Genomic DNA, 23,505 nt, shown 5'->3' on the forward strand with positions numbered 1-23,505 from the left:
GGAGATGTCTACGGCCATCCCCTTCCCGGTGGTTGTGGAGGACGAGCCCAGGGCTGAAATGTTTGAGCTCCTGGACTATCCTTCTCCACCTAAGGAAGCGTCCACTGTTCCCTTGCACCATGTCCTGAAGAAGACATTGCTTGCGAACTGGACCAAGCCATTAACTAATCCCCACATTCCCAAGAAGATCGAGTCCCAGTACCGGATCCATGGGGACCCAGAGCTGATGCGCACTCAGTTGCCTCATGACTCTGGAGTTGTGGATTTGGCCCTAAAGAAGGCTAAGAGTTCTAGGGAACATGCTTCGGCGCCCCCGGGCAAGGACGCTAGAACCTTAGACTCCTTTGGGAGGAAGGCCTACCATTCCTCTATGCTCGTGTCCAAGATCCAGTCTTACCAGCTCTACACGAGCATACACATGCGGAATAATGTGCGGCAGTTGGCGGGCTTGGTTGATGCTCTTCCCCCTGAGCAAGCCAAGCCTTTTCAGGAGGTGGTCAGGCAGCTGAAGGCGTGCAGAAAATTCCTGGCCAGAGGAGTTTATGACACTTTTGATGTTGCGTCCAGGGCCGCTGCTCAAGGTGTGGTGATGCGCAGGCTCTCATGGCTGCGTGCCGCCGACCTGGAGAATAGAATCCAGCAGCGGATTGCGGACTTGCCTTGCCGTGCGGATAACATTTTTGGCGAAAAAGTCGAGCAGGTGGTAGAGTCTCTCCACCAGCGGGACACCGCATTCGACAAGTTCGCCCGCCGGCAGCCTTCAGCTTCTACCTCTACAGGTAGACGATTTTTCGGGGGAAGGAAGACTGTTCCCTATACTTCTGGCAAGCGTAGGTACAATCCTCCTTCCCGACAGCCTGCGGCCCAGGCTAAGCCCCAGCGCGCTCGCTCTCGTCAGCAGCGTGCGAATCAGCAAGGCCCCGCGGCTCCCCAGCAAAAGCAAGGGGCGAGCTTTTGACTGGCTCCAGCAGAGCATAGCCGACATCCAAGTGTCAGTGCCGGGCGACCTGCCTGTCGGAGGGAGGTTGAAAGCTTTTCACCAAAGGTGGCCTCTCATAACCTCCGATCAGTGGGTTCTCCAAATAGTCCGGCGAGGATACACCCTCAATTTGGCCTCTCAACCTCCAAATTGTCCACCGGGAGCTCAGTCCTACAGCTTCCAGCACAAGCAGGTACTTGCAGAGGAACTCTCCGCCCTTCTCAGCGCCAATGCGGTCGAGCCCGTGCCATCCGGGCAAGAAGGGCTGGGGTTCTATTCCAGGTACTTCCTTGTGGAAAAGAAAACAGGGGGGATGCGTCCCATCCTAGACCTAAGGGCCCTGAACAAATATCTCGTAAAAGAAAAGTTCAGGATGCTTTCCCTGGGCACCCTTCTCCCCATGATTCAGCAAAACGATTGGCTATGCTCTCTGGACTTGAAGGATGCCTACACACACATCCCGATACTGCCAGCTCACAGACAGTATCTGCGATTTCAGCTGGGCGCACGCCACTTCCAGTACTGTGTGCTACCCTTTGGGCTCGCCTCTGCGCCCAGGGTGTTCACAAAGTGCCTAGCTGTGGTAGCAGCGGCGCTTCGCAGGCTGGGAGTGCACGTGTTCCCATATCTCGACGATTGGCTGGTGAAGAACACATCCGAGGCAGGAGCCCTGCAGTCCATGCAGATGACTATTCGCCTCCTGGAGCTACTGGGGTTTGTGATAAATTACCCAAAGTCCCATCTTCTCCCAGTGCAGAAACTCGAATTCATCGGAGCCCTGCTGGATTCTCGGACGGCTCGCGCCTATCTCCCAGAGGCGAGGGCCAACAACTTGTTGTCCCTCGTCTCGCGGGTGCGAGCGTCCCAGCAGATCACAGCTCGGCAGATGTTGAGATTGCTGGGCCACATGGCTTCCACAGTTCATGTGACTCCCATGGCCCGCCTTCACATGAGATCTGCTCAATGGACCCTAGCCTCCCAGTGGTATCAGGCCGCCGGGGGTCTAGAGGACGTGATCCACCTGTCCACGAGTTTTCTCGAATCCCTGTATTGGTGGACGATTTGCTCCAATTTGACTCTGGGACGTCCCTTCCAAATTCCTCAGCCTCAAAAAGTGCTGACCACGGATGCGTCTCTCCTGGGATGGGGAGCTCATGTCGATGGGCTTCACACCCAAGGAAGGTGGTCCCTCCAAGAAAGCGATCTACAGATCAATCTTCTGGAGTTGCGAGCGATCTGGAACGCTCTGAAGGCTTTCAGAGATCGGCTGTCCCACCAAATTATCCAAATTCAGACAGACAATCAGGTTGCCATGTACTATGTCAACAAGCAGGGGGGCACCGGATCTCGCCCCCTGTGTCAGGAAGCCGTCAGCATGTGGCTCTGGGCTCGCCGTCAAGGCATGGTGCTCCAAGCCACATATCTGGCAGGCGTAAACAACAGTCTGGCCGACAGGTTGAGCAGGATTATGCAACCTCACGAGTGGTCGCTCAATTCCCGTGTGGTGCGACAGATCTTCCAGGCGTGGGGCACCCCCCTGGTGGATCTCTTCGCATCTCAAGTGAACCACAAGGTCCCTCAGTTCTGTTCCAGGCTTCAGGCCCACGGCAGACTGGCGTCGGATGCCTTCCTCCTGGATTGGGGGGAAGGTCTGCTGTATGCTTATCCTCCCATTCCTCTGGTGGGGAAGACTTTGTTGAAACTCAAGCAAGACCGAGGCACCATGATTCTGATTGCTCCCTTTTGGCCGCGTCAGATCTGGTTCCCTCTTCTTCTGGAGTTATCCTCCGAAGAACCGTGGAGATTGGAGTGTTTTCCGACCCTCATCACGCAGGACGAAGGGGCTCTTCTGCATCCCAACCTCCAGTCCCTGGCTCTCACGGCCTGGATGTTGAGGGCGTAGACTTTGCCTCTTTGGGTCTGCCAGAGGGTGTCTCCCGCATCTTGCTTGCTTCCAGGAAAGACTCCACTAAGAGAAGTTACTTCTTTCATTGGAGGAGGTTTGCCGTCTGGTGTGACAGCAAGGCCCTAGATCCTCGCTCTTGTCCTACACAGACCCTGCTTGAATACCTTCTCCACTTGTCTGAGTCTGGTCTGAAGACCAACTCCGTAAGGGTTCACCTTAGTGCAATCAGTGCATACCATTACCAAGTGGAAGGTAAGCCGATCTCAGGACAGCCTTTAGTTGTTCGCTTCATGAGAGGTTTGCTTTTGTCAAAGCCCCCTGTCAAGCCTCCTACAGTGTCATGGGATCTCAATGTCGTTCTCACCCAGCTGATGAAACCTCCTTTCGAGCCACTGAATTCCTGCCATCCGAAGTACTTGACCTGGAAGGTCATTTTCTTGGTGGCAGTTACCTCGGCTCGTAGAGTCAGTGAGCTTCAGGCCCTGGTAGCCCAGGCCCCTTACACCAAATTTCATCACAACAGAGTAGTCCTCCGCACTCACCCTAAGTTTCTGCCAAAGGTTGTGTCGGAGTTCCATCTGAACCAGTCAATTGTCTTGCCAACATTCTTTCCCCGTCCTCATTCCTGCCCTGCTGAACGTCAGCTGCACACATTGGACTGCAAGAGAGCATTGGCCTTCTATCTGGAGCGGACACAGCCCCACAGACAGTCCGCCCAATTGTTTGTTTCTTTTGATCCCAACAAGAGGGGAGTGGCTGTAGGGAAACGCACCATATCCAATTGGCTAGCAGATTGCATTTCCTTCACTTACGCCCAGGCTGGGCTGGCTCTTGAGGGTCATGTCACGGCTCATAATGTTAGAGCCATGGCAGCGTCGGTAGCCCACTTGAAGTCAGCCACCATGGAGGAAATTTGCAAAGCTGCGACGTGGTCATCTGTCCACACATTCACATCTCATTACTGCCTGCAGCAGGATACCCGACGTGACAGTCGGTTCGGGCAGTCAGTTCTTCAGAACCTGTTTGGGCTTTAGGATCCAACTCCACCCCCCGAGGGCCCTGTTTGTTCTGTTCCAGGCTACACTCTCAGTTAGTTGGTAAATTTTTTAGGTCAATCTCAGTTATGTCCTCGCCGTTGCGAGGCCCCATTGACCAATGTTGTTGTTTTGAGTGAGCCTGGGGGCTAGGGATACCCCATCAGTGAGAACAAGCAGCCTGCTTGTCCTCGGAGAAAGCGAATGCTACATACCTGTAGAAGGTATTCTCCGAGGACAGCAGGCTGATTGTTCTCACAAACCCGCCCGCCTCCCCTTTGGAGTTGTGTCTTCCCTTGAAGTGTATTGTCTTGCTACATACTGGACTGGCCGGCTCGAGCCGGTTTCGGGCGGGAAGACGGCCGCGCATGCGCGGTGCGCGCGGGCGCGCGAGGGCTAGCAAAGGACTTTGCTAGTGAAGTTTCCGATTGGAGGGGCTGCCGTGGACGTCACCCATCAGTGAGAACAATCAGCCTGCTGTCCTCGGAGAATACCTTCTACAGGTATGTAGCATTCGCTGTAGCTCCGCAAGCTCATTTTTCAGTTCTATCAGTACTCTAGGATGAATACCATCCAGTCCAGGAGGTCTGCTACTCTTCAGTTTGCTGAACTGCCCCATTAGGATGCAGAAAGAAAGAGGGGAGACACTGGAAGTATGAGGAGAGAAAGAGGGGAGCTGCTGGATGGAAAGGGGGAGAGGACAGAGTAGTTAAAGACTGGAGAATAAGAGGATGGGGCATGGGGAGAACAAGGGTGAGGAAAATATGAAGCCATAGGTAGATGACGTAAAAAGAAGGAAATTAAAGAATGGATAGTAAGAATGAATTAAATCTGGATAGAGAGAGAGGCAGAAAAATATTGAAGACCACAAAGAAAAGGGAGAGAAAAATGACAAATGGACAGGAAACTGTAGCCGGGTTGCCCTTCCAGGTCCTGGCCCAGCCCGACACTGCTTAGCTTCCTTTTTGGCACAGCTATTGTTCCGCTCCACACCTCCTCCGGCTGCTCTTGGATTTGGTCTCAGACCCCTGAGAGCTCTTAGGACTCCCTCCTCCTTCGGTTCTTTTCACAGAGGCTCAACAAAGGCAAACTGCTTATAAGTAAAAAGGTTTTATTTTCTTGCTTTAACTCAGCATAACTAAAAATGGAAAACATATTAGTTCTGTGTCTTGCAGGCAAAAGCCCTTTCCAGGCCCAAACAGTTCATACAGCTTTCCTTGGTTAACACAAAATAATGCTTCTTGCTTAGTTCTCTTTTAATCAGAACATAACATATTAGTTTGCAGTCAAAGCACTTTCCAGGCTCAAACAGTTCATATAATTTTCCTTCTTTTAACACCAAAATAATTCCTCTTCTAATCAGAACACAACCAAAGGAAGACTCAGTAGTTCTGTGTTTTGCAGTCAAAGCACCTTCCAGGTTCAAACAGTTCATACAGCTTTCCTTCCTTAATCTTACAGCACAAAGAAACAGTTTCTTTTCACCTTCCCTGTCCTGGGGTTTAAACCGTGCTGCATTCCTGTCTCTTTCCTGAGGCCAGCACCTGTCTCCTCTTTAACAGAGACCTTCCCCAATGCCTCAGCCTTTCTCCTCCAGCCGTCTCAAAGGAGCTGCCACCCACCCACCTACAGTATCTTTTCCTGTTTTAGCCAGAGCAGCAATTTCCATCCTCTCCTCCTCCAGTCCCTCATTAATCTCCATTTTCTCCTCATCACCGGCTTCCTCATCCCCCACTCTCCCCAGCTATTCCTCATTACCTTCCTCAGAAACCATCTCCCAATCCTTTATTCTCTCTCCTAGCTTCTGCATAGTTTGGTGGGAAAGAGGGGGATTCTGGGAATGGTAGTTCCTACCCTTCTTCATTATTCCCATTGGCCTTTCCGTCCCAAGGAGCCTAGCTTTCGGAATACTGGGGCCTTGGCATTGAAACTTTCCCTGTCGGGGTTCCCTTGCTCTTTGCGACCCCTGTTCCCGTGACCTCCTTGATCCCCTACCATCTGCCCCCTCACAAAACCCTGCAAGAGAGTTAAGAGAAGATGAAGGAAAGCAGAATCAAGAGACTTGGGAGCAACACAATTAGAAAAGGTAAATGGCCAGACAACAAAGGTAAAGCAAATAATTTTATTTAAAATTTAGGATATAGTAATGTGGTAGCTGTGTTAATAAAATTTAATAAATGCAAATAAAATACAAAATAGAAAATAAGGTGATACCTTCACTGATTTTAAGCCATTTTTGATTAGCTTTCAGAGACCAACACTTCCTTCCTCAGGTCAGGAGAGGATATCGGAACAGCATTATACTGTCCTGAGGCAGGAAATTTTAGCTAATTGTAAAGGGTATTAGCCCATTAAATAAAATATTTTCTGAAATGGCTGTGGGTTTGAGGTGTGCCAGGGGCGGAGCCATGTAGAGTAGGTGGAGCCAATGCAAAGTGGGGCGGGGCTATGGTGTGTGTACTAAAATCTCCCTCTCAAAAATTGGGACCCCTTGGCAGCTCTGGAGGATGGGGACAAAATTAGAAATCTGGAACGACTGGCATTCTTTGTTTTTTATATTCTTGTTTGACTGTTGTATTTGTTGTTGATAAAATTTTTTTTAACATAATATAATAGCTTCACAGAAACTACACCATGGTTTCTCAACTCAGTCCTTGTGGAAACCCAAGCCAGTCTGGTTTTCAAGATATCCACAATGAATATGTACGAGATGTATTTGCAGAAAGAGGGGATATGATAGACATTTAAATATCTCTGTGGCATTCATGCACATGAGGTGAATCAATTTCAATTGAAAGAAAACTCAGGCATAGGCTCAGAAGTAATCTAATGAAATGCTTTTTACAGAAAGGATGGTGGATATCTGGAACAGCCTCCCTGTGGAGGTGGTGGAGACAGAGACTGAATTAAAGAAAGTGGGATCTCTTAGGGAGAGGAGGAGATAGTGGATGGTATGGATGAGCATATTAAATGGACCATTTGGCCTTTATCTGCCCTCGTGTTTTTGTTTCTGATATGCATGAGACAGATCTCCATACAATGAATGAAATGGGCATGCAAAGCTTTCTTATTCATATTCTTGTTTGCAGCCCTTCAGGACTGAATTTAGGCAAGCCTCCATTGTCCCTTTTCCCCTTCTTGGCTATCCTGTTTCAGAGCCAAAACAATGGCTTAGGCTCAGGGCAGTTTTATGAAAAAGGAATAAACACAAATCTCTCTCGGGCTTCTGTCAGTCTTGGTCAGCCTATTTTCTTGGTTCAGCTTCTGGGGGGAGAAGGACTGGGAAACCCCTTCTAGCTTCCATGGATTCGTAGAACTAGCTCGGTATCTCTGCTGCTAGGGCTCTTCCCCTCTTGCCAGCTCTTCATCTTTTTCTCTCGGGAAGTCTTACAATGTATAATGTTAAGTAGATTTGTAGTTCATATGTCATGGTCATTTCTCATAAGATATGAGTATTCGACTCTGAGGAGATGAAAAGGCATGTTAGCAGTGAGCCTTCCTTCATTCACTTACCTATTTGTATATCCTCGGATAGCCTTAATGAGCAAGGCCTCAAAACTTGGAAGGACAGGGAGTCCATGATCCTCTTAGCACCTTTTTAAAAAAACATATAACATAATTTAAAGTTCTGTTGAATGAAGAAAGGAATGCAGTAACTTTTGAAATAGCTCGGAACGCTTTACACATGAATGTGCAAAACAATGCCTGCATATCAGAATTGCAATTCACAGAGTTCCCCATTTCCTGTAGCATCAACCCTTTAAACCAACGGTCAGGGTTAAACTTCAAAAGTGAAATGCCAAGGGAACTCTGGAATCTAGGCAAGAGAGCCCAACTTCTAGCTTTACAGTTAGAAGAGTTGCAGTAGCATTGCCTATTTTTCTAGGAATTTAACACTGTGTTCCAGGTGTACTGCAGTTATTTTTTTTTCCACTAAAATAATCTAACACAATCTGGCTGGCTAGTGGTGCACACTTGGATCATCCGTCTACTTCCAGTTGGCAGCTAGCTCACACTGAGCTGCCACTAGGCACACTGTAGCCATTTATGTTGTATTAGTACTAAGAGTAGGGCAACAGCCCCAGTAACACATTGACCCCATGACCTCCACAATCCAGTGTCTCTCTTCTTTCCAATAGGTTCTAATTTTGGGCGTTCTCACCAAATATGGGGGGGAAAAAGTTCTTGCTTCCAGACAACCCTTCCAGTGAGAACCTGACACACAAGTCTGTATAAGACTTTACACCCATTGTCCTTAAGCAGGAGGTCAGAAAGGAAACTTTTCTTCCTACCTTTCCCCAGCCCGTGTCCTAGGTATTAGTGCCTAGTGAAAGGATTCAGGATCCCTTTCAGTTGAAATCTCCCCCCCCCCCCCCACTACCCCCAATCCAGAGTGTGTTTAACTATCGGGCTCATTTTCAAAAGAGAAGGACACCAATCTTTTGACACAAATCGGAAGATGGACGTCCTCACAGGGTTGTCCAAATCAGTATAATCGAAAGCCGATTTTGGATGTCCCCAACTGCTTTCCGTCGCAGGGACAGCCAAAGTTCAACGGAGTGTATCGGAGGTGTAGCGAAGGCTGGACTTGGGCATGCCTAACACATGAACGTCCTCGACCCATAATAGAAAATAAAAGGGCGTCCCTGACGCGCAATTGGACGACTTTACCTGGTCGTGTTTTTCTTACGACCATGGCATAAAAATGTGCTCGAAATGATCAGATGACCACCCGAGAGATTCGGGGATGACCTCCCCTTACTCCCCCACTGGTCACTCCCCCACTGGTCACTAACCCCCTCCCACCCTCAAAAAAATATCTTTCAAAATATTTTTTGCCAGCCTCTATGCCAACCTCAGATGTCATACTCAGGTCCATGACAGCAGTGTGCAGGTCCCTGGAGCAGTTTTAGTGGGTGCAGTGCACTTCAGACAGGCAGACCCAGGCCCATCCCCCCCTACCTGTTACGTTTGTGGAGGAAACAGCAAGCCTTCCAAAACCCACCACAAACCCACTGTACCCACATCTAGGTGCCCCTCTTCACCCGTAAGAGCTATGGTAGTGGTGTACAGTTGGGGGTAGTGGGTTTTGGGGGGCTCAGCACACAAGGTAAGGGAGCTATGTACCTGGAAGCAATTTATGAAGTCCACTGCAGTGCCCCCTAGGGTGCCCGGTTAGTGTCCTGGCATGTCAGGGGGACCAGTGCAGTACAAATGCTGGCTGCTCCCATGACCAAAGGGCTTGCATTTGTTCGTTTCTGAGATGGATGTCCTTGGTTTCCATTATCGCCGAAAATCAGAAACAACCAATTCTCCGAGGACAAGCAGGCTGCTTGTTCTCACGACTGGGTGACGTCCGCGGCAGCCCCCACCAACCGGAAGAAGCTTCGCAGGCGGTCCGCACGCAGGGCACGCCCACCGCGCATGCGTGGCCGTCTTCCCGCCCGTGCGCGACCGTTCCCGCCAGTCTTTTCTTTTCCGCGCTGGAGAGAGTCGTGCGTCGCCGCTCTCTCATAGTCAGCCCCGGAAAACCGTCGCGTTGTCCGCGAATTCGCTTATTTTCTGTTTTTTGTTGCCGCGCGCTTCAAACCCTTTTTTCCCTTTCTTTAAAAAAAAAAAAAAAAAAAGGAAGAGAATGCGCTGAATTTTTCCCTCGTTTTCTAGCGAGGTCGTTGCGTTGTGGCCTTGTGGCCGCGCGGTCGCTTTATTTTTCGAGGTGTGATTTACCGCCACCATCGACGACTTTAACTTCGCCGACGCGATTTTTCCGTCGATGTCCTCGAAGGTCCCGAGTGGATTTAAGAAGTGTGGTCGGTGCGGCCGGCCTATCTCGCAGACCGACACCCACGCTTGGTGCCTCCAGTGCCTCGGGCCGGAGCACAATATCAAGTCGTGTTCTTTGTGTCTTGGTCTCCGGAAACGGACTCAGGTTGCGAGGCAAGTTCTTCGGGACCGTCTTTTTGGAACTTGCGCCGGCCCCTCGACGTCGACCTCGACGGCATCGGTATCGACGGCCGGTTCTTCGGTTCCGGTATCGGTGTCCGCGAAATCGGCCCGATGGCATCGACCCCAGGAGTGCAGGTCCCGTCGGCCCGCCGGTCCTCCGGTGATGGTAGGGGTGAGAGGCCGCGTGGGCAATCGGCCCCAGTCACTCCCTCTGCTCATGGCCCTCGGGACCGAACCCTGTCCGACCCGGCCCCTCGAGACCGAGGGGGATCGACCTCCTCCTCCTCCGTTCCACCTGGTGCCGATGACGGGCACCGCAAAAAACAGAAGAAGCACCGTCATCGGTCCCCATCGGTGCGCCCGGCCCTTGGTGCCGGAGAGGAGTCGATGCCGAAGCGTCCGCGTCGAGAGGAAAGGTCCCCCTCGGTAGTGGAGGTACCGACGCGTCAGGGTCCCAGCACTTCGGTGCAGTCTCCTGGACCCGAACAGCTTCCGGCACCGACGCCTCTACCGGCCCCCCCGTCTTTCTCGACAGCGGGCCTGGACGAGTGCCTCCGAGCCATCCTTCCAGGGATCCTGGAAGGGCTGATGCGCCAGGCTGTGCCGGCGCCGGGGGTGCTTGCGCCCTCGGCGCCGTTGACTGTGGCGCTGGCGAGCTCTAGCCCGGTGCCGAGGCCTTCGACACTGCCGCCGCTTGCGGCGCCGGTCACGACCGCCACGCAGGTGGAGTCGACGTCGATGGAGTCTACGGGCCTTCCCTCTGACCCCACGCCTTCACCAGAGAGGAAGCTCTCGCCTCCTGAGAGCCTCTCCTTTGCCTCCTTTGTCAGGGACATGTCTATATGCATTCCCTTCCCCGTGGTCTCTGTGGATGAGCCGAGGGCTGAGATGCTCGAGGTCCTCGACTATCCATCTCCACCTAGAGAGTCCTCCACGGTGCCGTTGCACAATGTCCTTAAGGAGACACTGCTTCGGAACTGGATGCGACCATTATCTAATCCCACCATCCCCAAGAAAGCAGAGTCCCAGTACAGAATTCACTCAGACCCAGAGTTAATGCGGCCCCAATTGCCTCATGACTCGGCGGTTGTGGATTCTGCTCTCAAGAGGGCACTGAGTTCGAGGGATACCGCCTCGGCGCCCCCGGGGCGGGAGTCTCGCACTGAACTCGTTTGGGAGGAAGACCTACCAATCTTCCATGCTCGTGACCCGCATCCAATCTTACCAGCTCTACACGAGCATCCACATGCGGAACAATGTGAAGCAACTGGCGGACCTGGTTGACAAGCTCCCGCCGGAGCAGTCCAGGCCTTATCAGGAGGTGGTCAGGCAGCTGAAGGCGTGCAGAAAGTTCCTGTCCAGGGGTATCTATGACACCTGTGACGTGGCATCTCGTGCTGCGGCCCAAGGTATAGTGATGCGCAGGCTCTCATGGCTGCGTGCCTCTGACCTGGACAACCGCACCCAGCAGAGACTGGCCGACGTCCCTTGCCGGGGGGATAATATTTTTGGTGAGAAGGTCGAGCAGCTGGTGGACCAACTGCATCAGCGGGAAACCGCCCTCGACAAGCTCTCCCACCGGGCGCCTTCAGCATCCACCTCAGCAGGTGGACGTTTTTTCCGGGCCCAGCAGGCTGTGCCCTATTCTTTTGCCAAGCGTAGGTACACCCAGCCAGCCCGAAGGCCTCGTCAGGCACAGGGACAGCCCCAGCGCGCTCGTTCTCGTCAACAGCGTGCGCCTAAGCAGCCCCCTGCGCCTCCACAGCAAAAGCCGGGGACGGCCTTTTGACTGGATCCACGGGAACATAGCCGCCCTCAAAGTGTCCGTACCAGATGATCTGCTGGTCGGAGGGAGGTTAAAATTTTTTCACCAAAGGTGGCCTCTCATAACCTCCAACCAGGCTGTCATCACATTATACACCGACCCCCGGGCTATGTTATTAGTTAATGGGATACGAACAGAGGGATTTGACATTGGGAAAGGAACACGCCAGGGTTGCCCACTATCCCCGCTGCTCTTCCTGCTGTCCCTGGAACCCTTGTTGAACAAGATCCGATTGCATGAGAGCATACAGGGGGTCAGAGTTGGACAGTACGAGATAAAGGTACTAGCATACGCTGATGACCTGCTGTTGTTGTTAAGTACTCCCCAAACATCGTTAGAACACCTCCTAGACACGGTGCACAGTTATGGTAGGCTCTCGGGCTTTCAGCTGAACCTGACGAAATCATTGGCACTGCCCCTGGATCAGGGGTTGCGACACGAATGGGGCGATTCATTCCCTCTGCAATGGGCAGAAGATCAGATTAAGTATCTGGGGGTAGTAGTTCCTTCTGACCTGGGGCTCCTATATGATAAAAACGTACTCCCAGTCTTACAAGAGACCAGGCGCCTGTTACATTTATGGAATACATGCCCACTTTCCCTATCAGGACGCATAGGATTAGTCAACATGATGATAGTCCCTAAATGGCTATACCTTTTTCAGATGCTACCACTATACTTAAGACAAAGGGAGGAAAAGGCCCTTAATAAATTGATTCAGGCATTTTTGTGGAGAGGGCGGAAGCCTCGGCTCACTTTGAGTGTCATTCAGAAGCCGAGACAACATGGGGGGATGGTCCTACTCAATATAAGATACCTGACCATAGCATGCTCGATGAGACACATTAGGGATTGGCTAACAGGACATTGGGAGTTTTCAAACACACAACTAGAACAGGCCCTCTCACCTACAGTACATTTGGGATGGTGGCTGCACGCGTCAGGCAGAGGAGTCAAACTCAAATTAGGACATAATCCATTCGTCCTGTCAGCAAGGGCAACGTGGAAGTTTCTGTGCAAAAGACATTGGTTTAGATGGACTGCAACGCCCTTCTTGCCACTGTTTAATAACCCAGATTTTCCAGAAGGCACAACTTCAGTGATATTTGCTAGATGGCGGAAGAAAGGAATTCAGTATTTGTACCAACTGCTGACTGATGAAGGTAAAGTGCGGCCATTCCGGGAATTACAAACAGAATTTAACTTGCTAGGGACAGATCAGTTTGCGCATCTGCAGATACAACATTACCTAACCGAGCTGGGCTGGACCAACTTGAGCGAGGATGTACAGGACATTTTAAACACAGCACTGACATTGGGGGCTCAAAACAAAGTGCCCCTGCGATTTCATCACAGGTATCTCCAGGATTCCACGGAGGACATTGATTACAGAGGCAGAGCACAGAAATGGGCGATTGACCTGAAGGCAGAAGTCTCGGAAGAGGTGTTGCAGGACTTTTTAACCTTGGCATTGCGCACCTCTGTATATTCTAGACACTGGGAGATACAATACAAATTTGCATTACGACTTCACATCCCACCAGCTAGGGCGTTCAAGGCAGGGTATGGTGGCACAGGCGCATGCCCTCATTGTGCCCAGGCGCTCGCAGGACTGGGGCATATGTTCTGGTCTTGCCCTCAAGTAGTGCGATTTTGGTCCCAGATTTTAACGGCCATCAAACAATACTAGAGATGCAATACAATACAGAAGCAGCCATTACTGCTTTTTGGAAAACACTGCTACACGGGGCTTGGCCCTCCAGGACTCAACTCCTTCCTGCACAGGGCGGTGCTGATCGGCAAGAAGATAATTCTGCTAAACTGGAGAGAGAACGAGGGTCCTACGTTTGGGGCTTGGAGGGCAAATATGATTGAACTGCTAAAACTAGAACGTTGTGGAATTACAGATATCTCCTCTGTGGAGGGTAAAAAGCTGGAAACCACCTGGGCGAAATTTTGGGATACCTTACAACCAGCTGCAAAAAGTAAAATTTTAAATTGAGAGACTGTGTGGGTAGATGAGACCTTGAATACCTGTAGACTGACAGTAGACTATTGAAGGGGGGGGGGGAGGGAGGGGGAGTTGGGGGAGTTTAAGGGGGGGAGGATGGGAAGGGATAGAGGAGAGTGATAGGTAGACATGTTGTAGTGCATCGTTGTAATAGTGTTCATTTAGGTGTTAATCCTTCAAAGATCAATGCATACCTGTACACTGTTTATTGAAATGTCTACAATAAAAATGATTGAAACATAACCTCCGACCAGTGGGTTCTCCAAATAGTGCGGTGCGGATACGCCCTGAATTTGGCCTCCCTGCCACCAAATTGTCCTCCGGGAGCTCAATCCTTCAGCTCCCATCACAAGCAGGTACTTGCAGAGGAACTCTCCGCCCTTCTCAGCGCCAATGCGGTCGAGCCCGTACCACCCGGGCAGGAAGGGCAGGGATTCTATTCCAGGTACTTCCTTGTGGAAAAGAAAACAGGGGGGATGCGTCCCATCCTAGACCTGAGAGGCCTGAACAAATTCCTGGTCAAAAGTTCAGGATGCTTTCCTTGGGCACCCTTCTGCCAATGATTCAGAAAAACGATTGGCTATGTTCCCTGGATTTAAAGGACGCATACACTCACATCCCGATACTGCCAGCTCACAGACAGTATCTCAGATTCCGCCTGGGCGCATGGCACTTTTGGGCTCGCCTCTGCCCCACGAGTGTTTACAAAGTGCCTCGTGGTGGTAGCGGCGTATCTACGCAAGCTGGGAGTGCACGTGTTCCCATATCTCGACGATTGGCTGGTCAAGAACACCTCGGAGGCGGGAGCCCTCCGGTCTATGCAGTGCACTATTCAACTTCTGGAGCTGCTGGGGTTTGTGATAAATTACCCAAAGTCCCATCTCCAGCCAACACAGTCTCTGGAATTCATATGAGCTCTGCTGAATACCCAGACGGCTCGGGCCTTCCTTCCCGAAGCGAGGGCCAACAACCTCCTGTCCCTGGCTTCGCAGACCAGAGCGTCTCAGCAGATCACAGCTCGGCAGATGTTGAGACTTCTGGGTCATATGGCCTCCACAGTCCATGTGACTCCCATGGCTCGTCTTCACATGAGATCTGCTCAATGGACCCTAGCTTCCCAGTGGTTCCAAGCCACCGGGAATCTAGAAGATGTCATCCGCCTCTCCACCAGTTGCCGCACTTCACTGCTCTGGTGGACCATTCGGACCAATTTGACCCTGTGACGTCCATTCCAAATTCCTCAGCCCACGAAAGTGCTGACGACGGATGCATCTCGCCTGGGGTGGGGAGCTCATGTCGATGGGCTTCATACCCAGGGTCTGTGGTCCCTCCAGGAAAAGGATTTGCAGATCAACCTCCTGGAGCTCCGAGCGATCTGGAACGCACTGAAGGCTTTCAGAGATCGGCTGTCCTGCCAAATTATCCAAATTCGGACAGAGAATCAGGTTGCAATGTATTACACCAACAAGCAGGGGGGCACCGGATCTCGCCCCTTGTGTCAGGAAGCCGTCGGGATGTGGCGTTGGACTTGCTAGTTCGGCATGCTCTTCCAAGCCACATACCTGGCAGGTGTAAACAACAGTCTGGCCGACAGACTGAGCAGAGTCATGCAACCGCACGAGTGGTCGCTTCATTCCAGAGTGGTACGCAAGATCTTCCGAGAGTGGGACACCCCCTCGGTGGACCTTTTCGCCTCTCAGACCAACCACAAGCTGCCTCTGTTCTGTTCCAGACTTCAGGCACACGGCAGGCTAGCGTCGGATGCCTTTCTCCTTCATTGGGGGACCGGCCTCCTGTATGCTTATCCTCCCATACCTTTGGTGGGGAAGACCTTACTGAAGCTCAAGCAAGACCGCGGCACCATGATTCTGATCGCGCCCTTTTGGCCCCGTCAGATCTGGTTCCCTCTTCTTCTGGAGTTGTCCTCAGAAGAACTGTGGAGATTGGAGTGTTTTCCGACTCTCATTTCGCAGAACGACGGAGCGTTGCTGCACCCCAACCTTCAGTCTCTGGCTCTCACGGCCTGGATGTTGAGGGCGTAGACTTCGCTGCGCTGGGTCTGTCTGAGGGTGTCTCCCGTGTCTTGCTTGCCTCTAGGAAGGATTCCACTAAAAAGAGTTACTTTTTCAAGTGGAGGAGGTTTGTCGTTTGGTGTGAGAGCAGGGCCCTAGAACCTCGTTCTTGCCCTGCACAGAACCTGCTTGAATACCTTCTGCACTTATCAGAGTCTGGCCTCAAGACCAACTCAGTAAGGAATCACCTTAGTGCGATTAGTGCTTACCATTATCGTGTGGAAGGTAAAGCCATCTCTGGAGAGCCTTTAGTCGTTCGATTCATGAGAGGCTTGCTTTTGTCAAAGCCCCCTATCAAGCCTCCTACAGTGTCATGGGATCTCAACGTCGTCCTCACCCAGCTGATGAAACCTCCTTTTGAGCCACTGAATACCTGCCATCTGAAGTACTTGACCTGGAAGGTCATTTTCTTGGTGGCAGTTACTTCAGCTCGTAGGGTCAGTGAGCTTCAAGCCCTGGTAGCTCATGCTCCATATACCAAATTTCATCACAACAGAGTAGTGCTCCGCACCCACCCAAAGTTCCTGCCGAAGATGGTGTCGGAGTTCCATCTTAACCAGTCAATTGTCTTACCAACATTCTTCCCCAGGCCTCATACCCGCCCTGCTGAACGTCAGTTGCACACATTGGACTGCAAGAGAGCATAGGCCTTCTACTTGGAGCGGACACAGCCCCACAGACAGTCCGCCCAATTGTTTGTTTCTTTCGACCCTAACAGGCTAGGGGTCGCTGTCGGGAAACGCACCATCTCCAATTGGCTATGAGATTGCATTTCCTTCACTTACGCCCAGGCTGGGCTGACTCTTGAGGGTCATGTCACGGCTTATAGTGTCAGAGCCATGGCAGTGTCGATGGCTCACTTGAAGTCAGCCATTATTGAAGAGATTTGCAAGGCTGCGACGTGGTCATCTGTCCACACATTCACATCACATTACTGCCTCCAGCAGGATACCCGGCGCGACAGTCTGTTCGGGCAGTCGGTGCTGCAGAATCTGTTTGGGGTGTAAATCCAACTCCACCCTCCAGGACCCGAATTTATTCTGGTTAGGCTGCACTCTCAGTTAGTTGTTCTTCGTAGGTCAATTTCTGTTATACCCTCGCCGTTGCGAGGTTCAATTGACCTGGGTTCTTGTTTTGAGTGAGCCTGAGAGCTAGGGATACCCCAGTCGTGAGAACAAGCAGCCTGCTTGTCCTTGGAGAAAGTGAATGATACATACCTGTAGCAGGTGTTCTCCGAGGACAGCAGGCTGATTGTTCTCACCTACCCTCCCTCCTCCCCTTTGGAGTTGCGTTTTCATCTTTTTGGCTTGTCATTCAACTGGCGGGAACGGTCGCGCACGGGCGGGAAGACGGCCGCGCATGCGCGGTGGGTGTGCCCTGCGTGCGGACCGCCCGCGAAGCTTCTTCCGGTTGGTGGGGGCTGCCGCGGACGTCACCCAGTCGTGAGAACAATCAGCCTGCTGTCCTCGGAGAACATCTGCTACAGGTATGTATCATTCACTTTCTATGGATGTCCATCTCTAGGGATGACCTAAATTTTAAGATTTGGACGTCCCTGACCGTATTATTGAAACGAAAGATGGACGTCCATCTTGTTTCGATAATACAGGTTTCCCCGCCCCTCCATCGGGACGTTTTGTGAAGACGTCGTCAACAAAACTTGGACGTTCCTTTCGATTATGCCCCTCCACGTCTCTAAGTAATACCTTTTACAGTTAAGCAGGGCAACTTATCCCCTAGCTTACAACAGAACACTATTCTTTTGGCAACCCTAGGTGCTTTCTTACCCCTCACAAATTTAGAGATTTCCCTCTTCCATTGCCTGTTACAGGACTCCAGTGGGGGGAGCCAATAGATCAGGACTGCGAAAACGTGTCCAGACATCTCCTTAGCCAGTCAAGTTCTCAGGAGAATCAACAATAAATGTCCATGAGATCAATTCACATAAATTGAGCTTCCAGGATATGCAAATATATCTCATGCATAACAATCATAAGTATATCCTGAAAACCTGACTGGCTGTGGGATCCTCAGTTGAGAGATTCAGGAAGCCCTGCCTCTGAAATTACAAGAGCATCTGTTATGTTTGAACACTAATTGTCTGTTTCTGTTTTGTTTCATATTTCTTTTACTTAAAAATATCACTAAGAGGGAACATGATCAATGTGGGCTTCCATTAAGATTGGTTGTTTTACTGTTAATCCCAGTTGTTAATAATTAGGTCTCAAAGCATAGGATGTGACCTGTTCTAAAATAGTACAAGTGACTGGTAGAATAACTCGTCTTAATGGTAGCCCACATTGATTATCACTTCCCTAAGTAACTCTTGTATAATTTTAAATTGGGAAGGGTTGGAGTGGAATATATGTTTGAGACTGATTATATGGGGATTTTCTGGATGCATATAGTGTGTTAGATGATTCTCAATTTGGTTTTAGACCTAAACACTCTACTAAGACTCTCTTGATGTCTGTGTTGGACCCTGTTAGAGCTTGTTTTGATAGAGGAACGGGGTATCTTATGGTAACTTTAGACATTTCCATGGTATACTCTTGAATCGACTAGACGTTTTGGGCATCAGGGGTAGAGTGCTGCAGTGGTTTGCATCATTCCTTTCTCAGTGACAGTTTTGTGTATATTTGGTTTCTAGGTGTTCAGGGTTGGTTTAACATCATTTGTACTTCAGGGTTTGGCCTTATCGACCATTTTGTTTAATATCTATATGAGACCTATATGCCAGGTTTTTCAATGTTTAGATGTTCAATTTAGATTGTATGCAGTTGATTTACAAATTTTTTTCTATGACTGATTCTATTGAGAAAAATGTGTTTACAATTAGTGAGAGCTTGGATGAATTCCAATCGTTTTCAGCTGAATGAATCAAAACTTCAGATTTGATTTTTCTCTGGAAAGGTTACTCCTGTTGTCCCTAAGAATTTTGTAATTGATTCTTTGAAAATTCCCATTTTGGGAGTTTTAAAGTATCTAGGGATATGGTTGGAATCAAACTATCGTTTGCATCTCAAGTTAGAGTGACCAGAAAGAAAGCAGTTGTTTGCCAATTTAAGGAATGTGATTCAATACGTTATAACTCCTTTGTTTGGTTATTGTAGTGCTTTGTATCTTGGTTTACCTACTTGTAGAATTCGTTCTATTCAAGTAGCTCAAAATGCGGCTGTTTGTTTACTTACAGACACGGCTCGCTCTGCCCACATTACACCAGTAGTTAGCGTCGCACTGGCTGCCCATTCAATGGACGGTTAAATTTAAAGTCCTGATGTTGATCTTCATGGCTTTGAGCAATGATGTTCCAGTTTCTGTTGCTAGTTCTTTGAGAATTTATTGTCCTGCTCGAACCTTGCGTTCATCTAATAAACTTTTACTTGGTGTCCCCTCATTTCATAAAATTAGATTACTAAGGGGCTCATTTTCACATCACTTAGCCTTCCAAAGTTCCATAGGTTTCTATGGAACTTTGGAAGGCTAAGTGCTTTGAAAATATGCCATATCGGTCATCCATTTTTTATATTGATGGTGCAAAACGGTGGAATTTGTAACCTTTTGAGTTAACATAGTATGACTTCTTCAATTCCGTAAATATTTGAAAAGCATTCCTTTTTATTCAAGCATTTTTTTTGCTGGTTAGTGATAACTGTTACGTTGATAGCTACTGATTGACTTCCATGTGTTGAGCAAGAGTCCATTTGTCATATTGAATGTGTGTGTGTTTTCTTTTTAAACTATTTTTATTATATATGCAACATTGTGATCCGCAAAGAGTTGTAGGATTGTGTGGGATAGACAATTTTTAAATAAATCATAGAATTCTATCCTACAAATATTGAAAGTTAGGTGACTTCTGTTTTGAAACAGATTTTTTTAAATAGTATTCAGTTTTACATTTTTGTAAGTGTATATAGTCCTTTTATTTTTGCTTTTCATTCTTAAATCTGTGGTTATTTAACGTTGACTTCATTAGAAAACTTTGGCCAAGGAAAATCTGAACTCATAGTACTGATTTATGTGGGGGGGTTTTTTTTTTTTTAGATGATTTTGGGTTCTGACAGTTTGTAATGTGTTTATTCTTCTTAACAGACATTGGACCAACTCCCACTGACCAATCCTGAACATTTTGGCACTCCTGTCATTGGGAAAAAAATAAACAGAGGAAGACGATCTAATCATATGTAAGTTGCAGGCCTTTTTAGAAATGGGAATGGGATGCTTTTCCACTTTTGTTTTTTTATATTATGTTGTCATGGCTTAACACTGGGAAACTTTACATTTTCTCTTAAATTTAATTCTCTGTGCTTTTGAAATGCTTATGAATTTGTTACCATACAAAGGACTCAACTGATTTGGCAATGTATTTATTTCTCTATGGATTTTTCATTTCATGAAATGGCAGAAAATCAAATCCGTAAGCAAGATATGCTGAATTTCTAAACTGTACAAAGACTTTTATGCTTAGATTGTTCTGAACTTAAATCTGGCCCTATGAACGCATATTATTCCCTAGGAGGTGACAATAGATATAAACTTGACTGGTTGGTTTTTCATATGTTTAAAACAAATAGCGTTGCTTTAGTAAAAATACCCAGTATACCTGAATGTAACTCACCTTGAGCTACTACTGAAAAAGGTGTGGTCAAAAGCTAAATAAATAATAAAATAAATAATAATGATTAGTCCCTTAATTGATGTTTGACCTAGTTCACCTAGGATGGTGGTTATTCATTTCCTGGAAACTTGCATAGAGCTACCTCTGAGAATGACATACTGTACACTTTTAGGGGGAATTAAAAGTTATTTTTGCACATAGATGACCTCTTGGTTTTTTTCTGCAGTAGTTTTGGTATGCAAGGTTACTGACTCTGTCCTTTGGCTCTGGGCAGAGAAATTTTAGCAAATAGGTACCTTTACAAGACACTGTCAGAAGCCACCAGTCTCCCTTCCCAAAGCATGCTGTCCCAAAGAGATTTGCTTGCAGTGGAGGCAGTATATGCAAAAATCTCTCATGAATATTCATTGTGCCTCTTTGTTTCACATATCACTATGGTCTGAGTTCCCCCTCCTAGTCTCTCTTATAAGCCCAGACTCTCATATACCACCCCCCAGTCTCTCTACCCAGTCTTTCTCGTGCCCCTCTCCAGCTTCACAGAGCCTCTCTCGTGCAGCGGTGCCCCTAAACAGAAATATTTGGGGAGGCAAGAGAGGGGGAAAACCAACGAAAGATGGGGGAGGCAATCCAAAGCACATCACATCCCTCTTCTCCCCACATTTAAAATTAGCTATAAGAGATATCACACAAAAAAAGTTCCAACAATATTTTATGTGTAAATAAAACACCAGCTACCCAGTAAAACAATCAATGGATTCTTCTACCCGAGAGCAGTCTGGAATCTACAGAACTCTCAGTTTTGTAATATACTCAGCACATTTCTCCAACACTGAACTTAAGACATTTCCCCTTACACCTCATTGTAAAAAATATATAAATATTAACTATGATATCATTTTTGCCAGACACTTTGAGAAGTAACATACAAACCTACAAAAAAGATAATCAGTTGCTCTCCAGGCTACGCCAAATTTCATCTGAGTGTCAAAGAGTCGGTTGGGCCGCTGGACGAAAATGGTGTTAAAGGGGCGATCAAGGAGGACAAAGCCGTAGCGGAGAAATTAAATGAATTCTTTGCTTCGGTCTTCACCGAGGAGGATTTGGGGGGGACACCGGTGCCGGAAAGAATATTTGAAGCGGGGGAGTCGGAGAAACTAAACAAATTCTCTGTAACCTTGGAGGATGTAATGGGTCAGTTCAGCAAGCTGAAGAGTAGTAAATCACCGGGACCTGATGGTATTCATCCCAGAGTATTAATAGAACTAAAAAATGAACTTGCGGAGCTACTGTTAGAAATATGCAATCTGTCCCTAAAATCGAGTGTAATACCGGAAGACTGGAGGGTAGCCAATGTTACTCCGATTTTTAAGAAAGGTTCCAGAGGAGATCCGGGAAATTATAGACCGGTGAGTCTGACGTCGGTGCCGGGCAAGATGGTGGAGGCTATTATTAAGAATAAAATTGCAGAGCATATACAAAAACATGGACTGATGAGACAAAGTCAGCACGGATTTAGTGAAGGGAAGTCTTGCCTCACCAATCTAATGCATTTTTTTGAGGGGGTAAGCAAACATGTGGACAATGGGGAGCCGGTTGATATTGTATATCTGGATTTTCAGAAGGCGTTTGACAAAGTGCCGCACGAAAGACTCCTGAAGAAATTGCAGAGTCATGGAATCGGAGGTAGGGTATTATTATGGATTAAGAACTGGTTGAAAGATAGGAAGCAGAGAGTAGGATTGCGTGGCCAGTATTCTCAGTGGAGGAGGGTAGTTAGTGGGATCCCGCAGGGATCTGTGCTGGGTCCGTTGCTTTTTAATGTATTTATAAATGACCTAGAGATGGGAATAACTAGTGAGGTAATTAAATTCGCCGATGACACAAAATTATTCAGGGTCGTCAAGTCGCAGGAGGAATGTGAACGATTACAGGAGGACCTTGCGAGACTGGGAGAATGGGCGTGCAAGTGGCAGATGAAGTTCAATGTTGACAAGTGCAAAGTGATGCATGTGGGTAAGAGGAACCCGAATTATAGCTACGTCTTGCAAGGTTCCGCGTTAGGAGTTACGGATCAAGAAAGGGATCTGGGTGTCGTCGTCGATGATACGCTGAAACCTTCTGCTCAGTGTGCTGCTGCGGCTAGGAAAGCGAATGGAATGTTGGGTGTTATTAGGAAGGGTATGGAGTCCAGGTGTGCGGATGTTATAGTGCCGTTGTATCGCTCCATGGTGCGACCGCACCTGGAGTATTGTGTTCAGTACTGGTCTCCGTATCTCAAAAAAGATATAGTAGAATTGGAAAAGGTACAGCGAAGGGCGACGAAAATGATAGTGGGGATGGGACGACTTTCCTATGAAGAGAGGCTGAGAAGGCTAGGGCTTTTCAGCTTGGAGAAGAGACGGCTGAGGGGAGATATGATAGAAGTGTATAAAATAATGAGTGGAATGGATCGGGTGGATGTGAAGCGACTGTTCACGCTATCCAAAAATACTAGGACTAGAGGGCATGAGTTGAAGCTACAGTGTGGTAAATTTAAAACGAATCGGAGAAAATTTTTCTTCACCCAACGTGTAATTAGACTCTGGAATTCATTGCCGGAGAACGTGGTACGGGCGGTTAGCTTGACGGAGTTTAAAAAGGGGTTAGATAGATTCCTAAAGGACAAGTCCATAGACCGCTATTAAATGGACTTGGAAAAATTCCGCATTTTTAGGTATAACTTGTCTGGAATGTTTTTACGTTTGGGGAGCGTGCCAGGTGCCCTTGACCTGGATTGGCCACTGTCGGTGACAGGATGCTGGGCTAGATGGACCTTTGGTCTTTCCCAGTATGGCACTACTTATGTACTTATGTACTTATGTCTTCTTGCCCTTTTGAAGATGGGAAAACAGAGAGGGAAGGTTAGGGAGATTCCCTCAACTTCCGGTGCAGTCCCAGCAATGAAACAGACAACATTGGATTGCTTTGGAGTGCCTATGGAGTTCCTGATGACCTCAGTTCCTTCTGCCGGAACCAACTCGCGAGTGTCAGTCAGTAGCGTGAACAGAACGTCTCTGAGCCCTTTCGAGCATGCGGCTCCCCTGCAGCCAAGAAGTGAAGGAGCTGCAGGTG

General features: G+C 48.6%; 1 protein-coding gene across 2 annotated transcripts in view; it reads left to right on the forward strand.

Annotated features, from left to right (window-relative positions):
* The window catches only part of ARID4B (AT-rich interaction domain 4B), a 1,313,885-nt gene that overhangs the window by 432,768 nt on the left and 857,612 nt on the right, over positions 1–23,505 (forward strand). For both annotated transcript variants that reach the window (XM_030198147.1, XM_030198148.1), the window contains exon 7: positions 19,869–19,960. In XM_030198147.1, coding sequence (XP_030054007.1) covers positions 19,869–19,960 — 92 coding nt within the window. The remainder of the gene's footprint in view (positions 1–19,868; positions 19,961–23,505) is intronic.

Source organism: Microcaecilia unicolor, chromosome 3 (assembly GCF_901765095.1).
Source record: "Microcaecilia unicolor chromosome 3, aMicUni1.1, whole genome shotgun sequence".
NCBI lineage: Eukaryota > Metazoa > Chordata > Amphibia > Gymnophiona > Siphonopidae > Microcaecilia > Microcaecilia unicolor.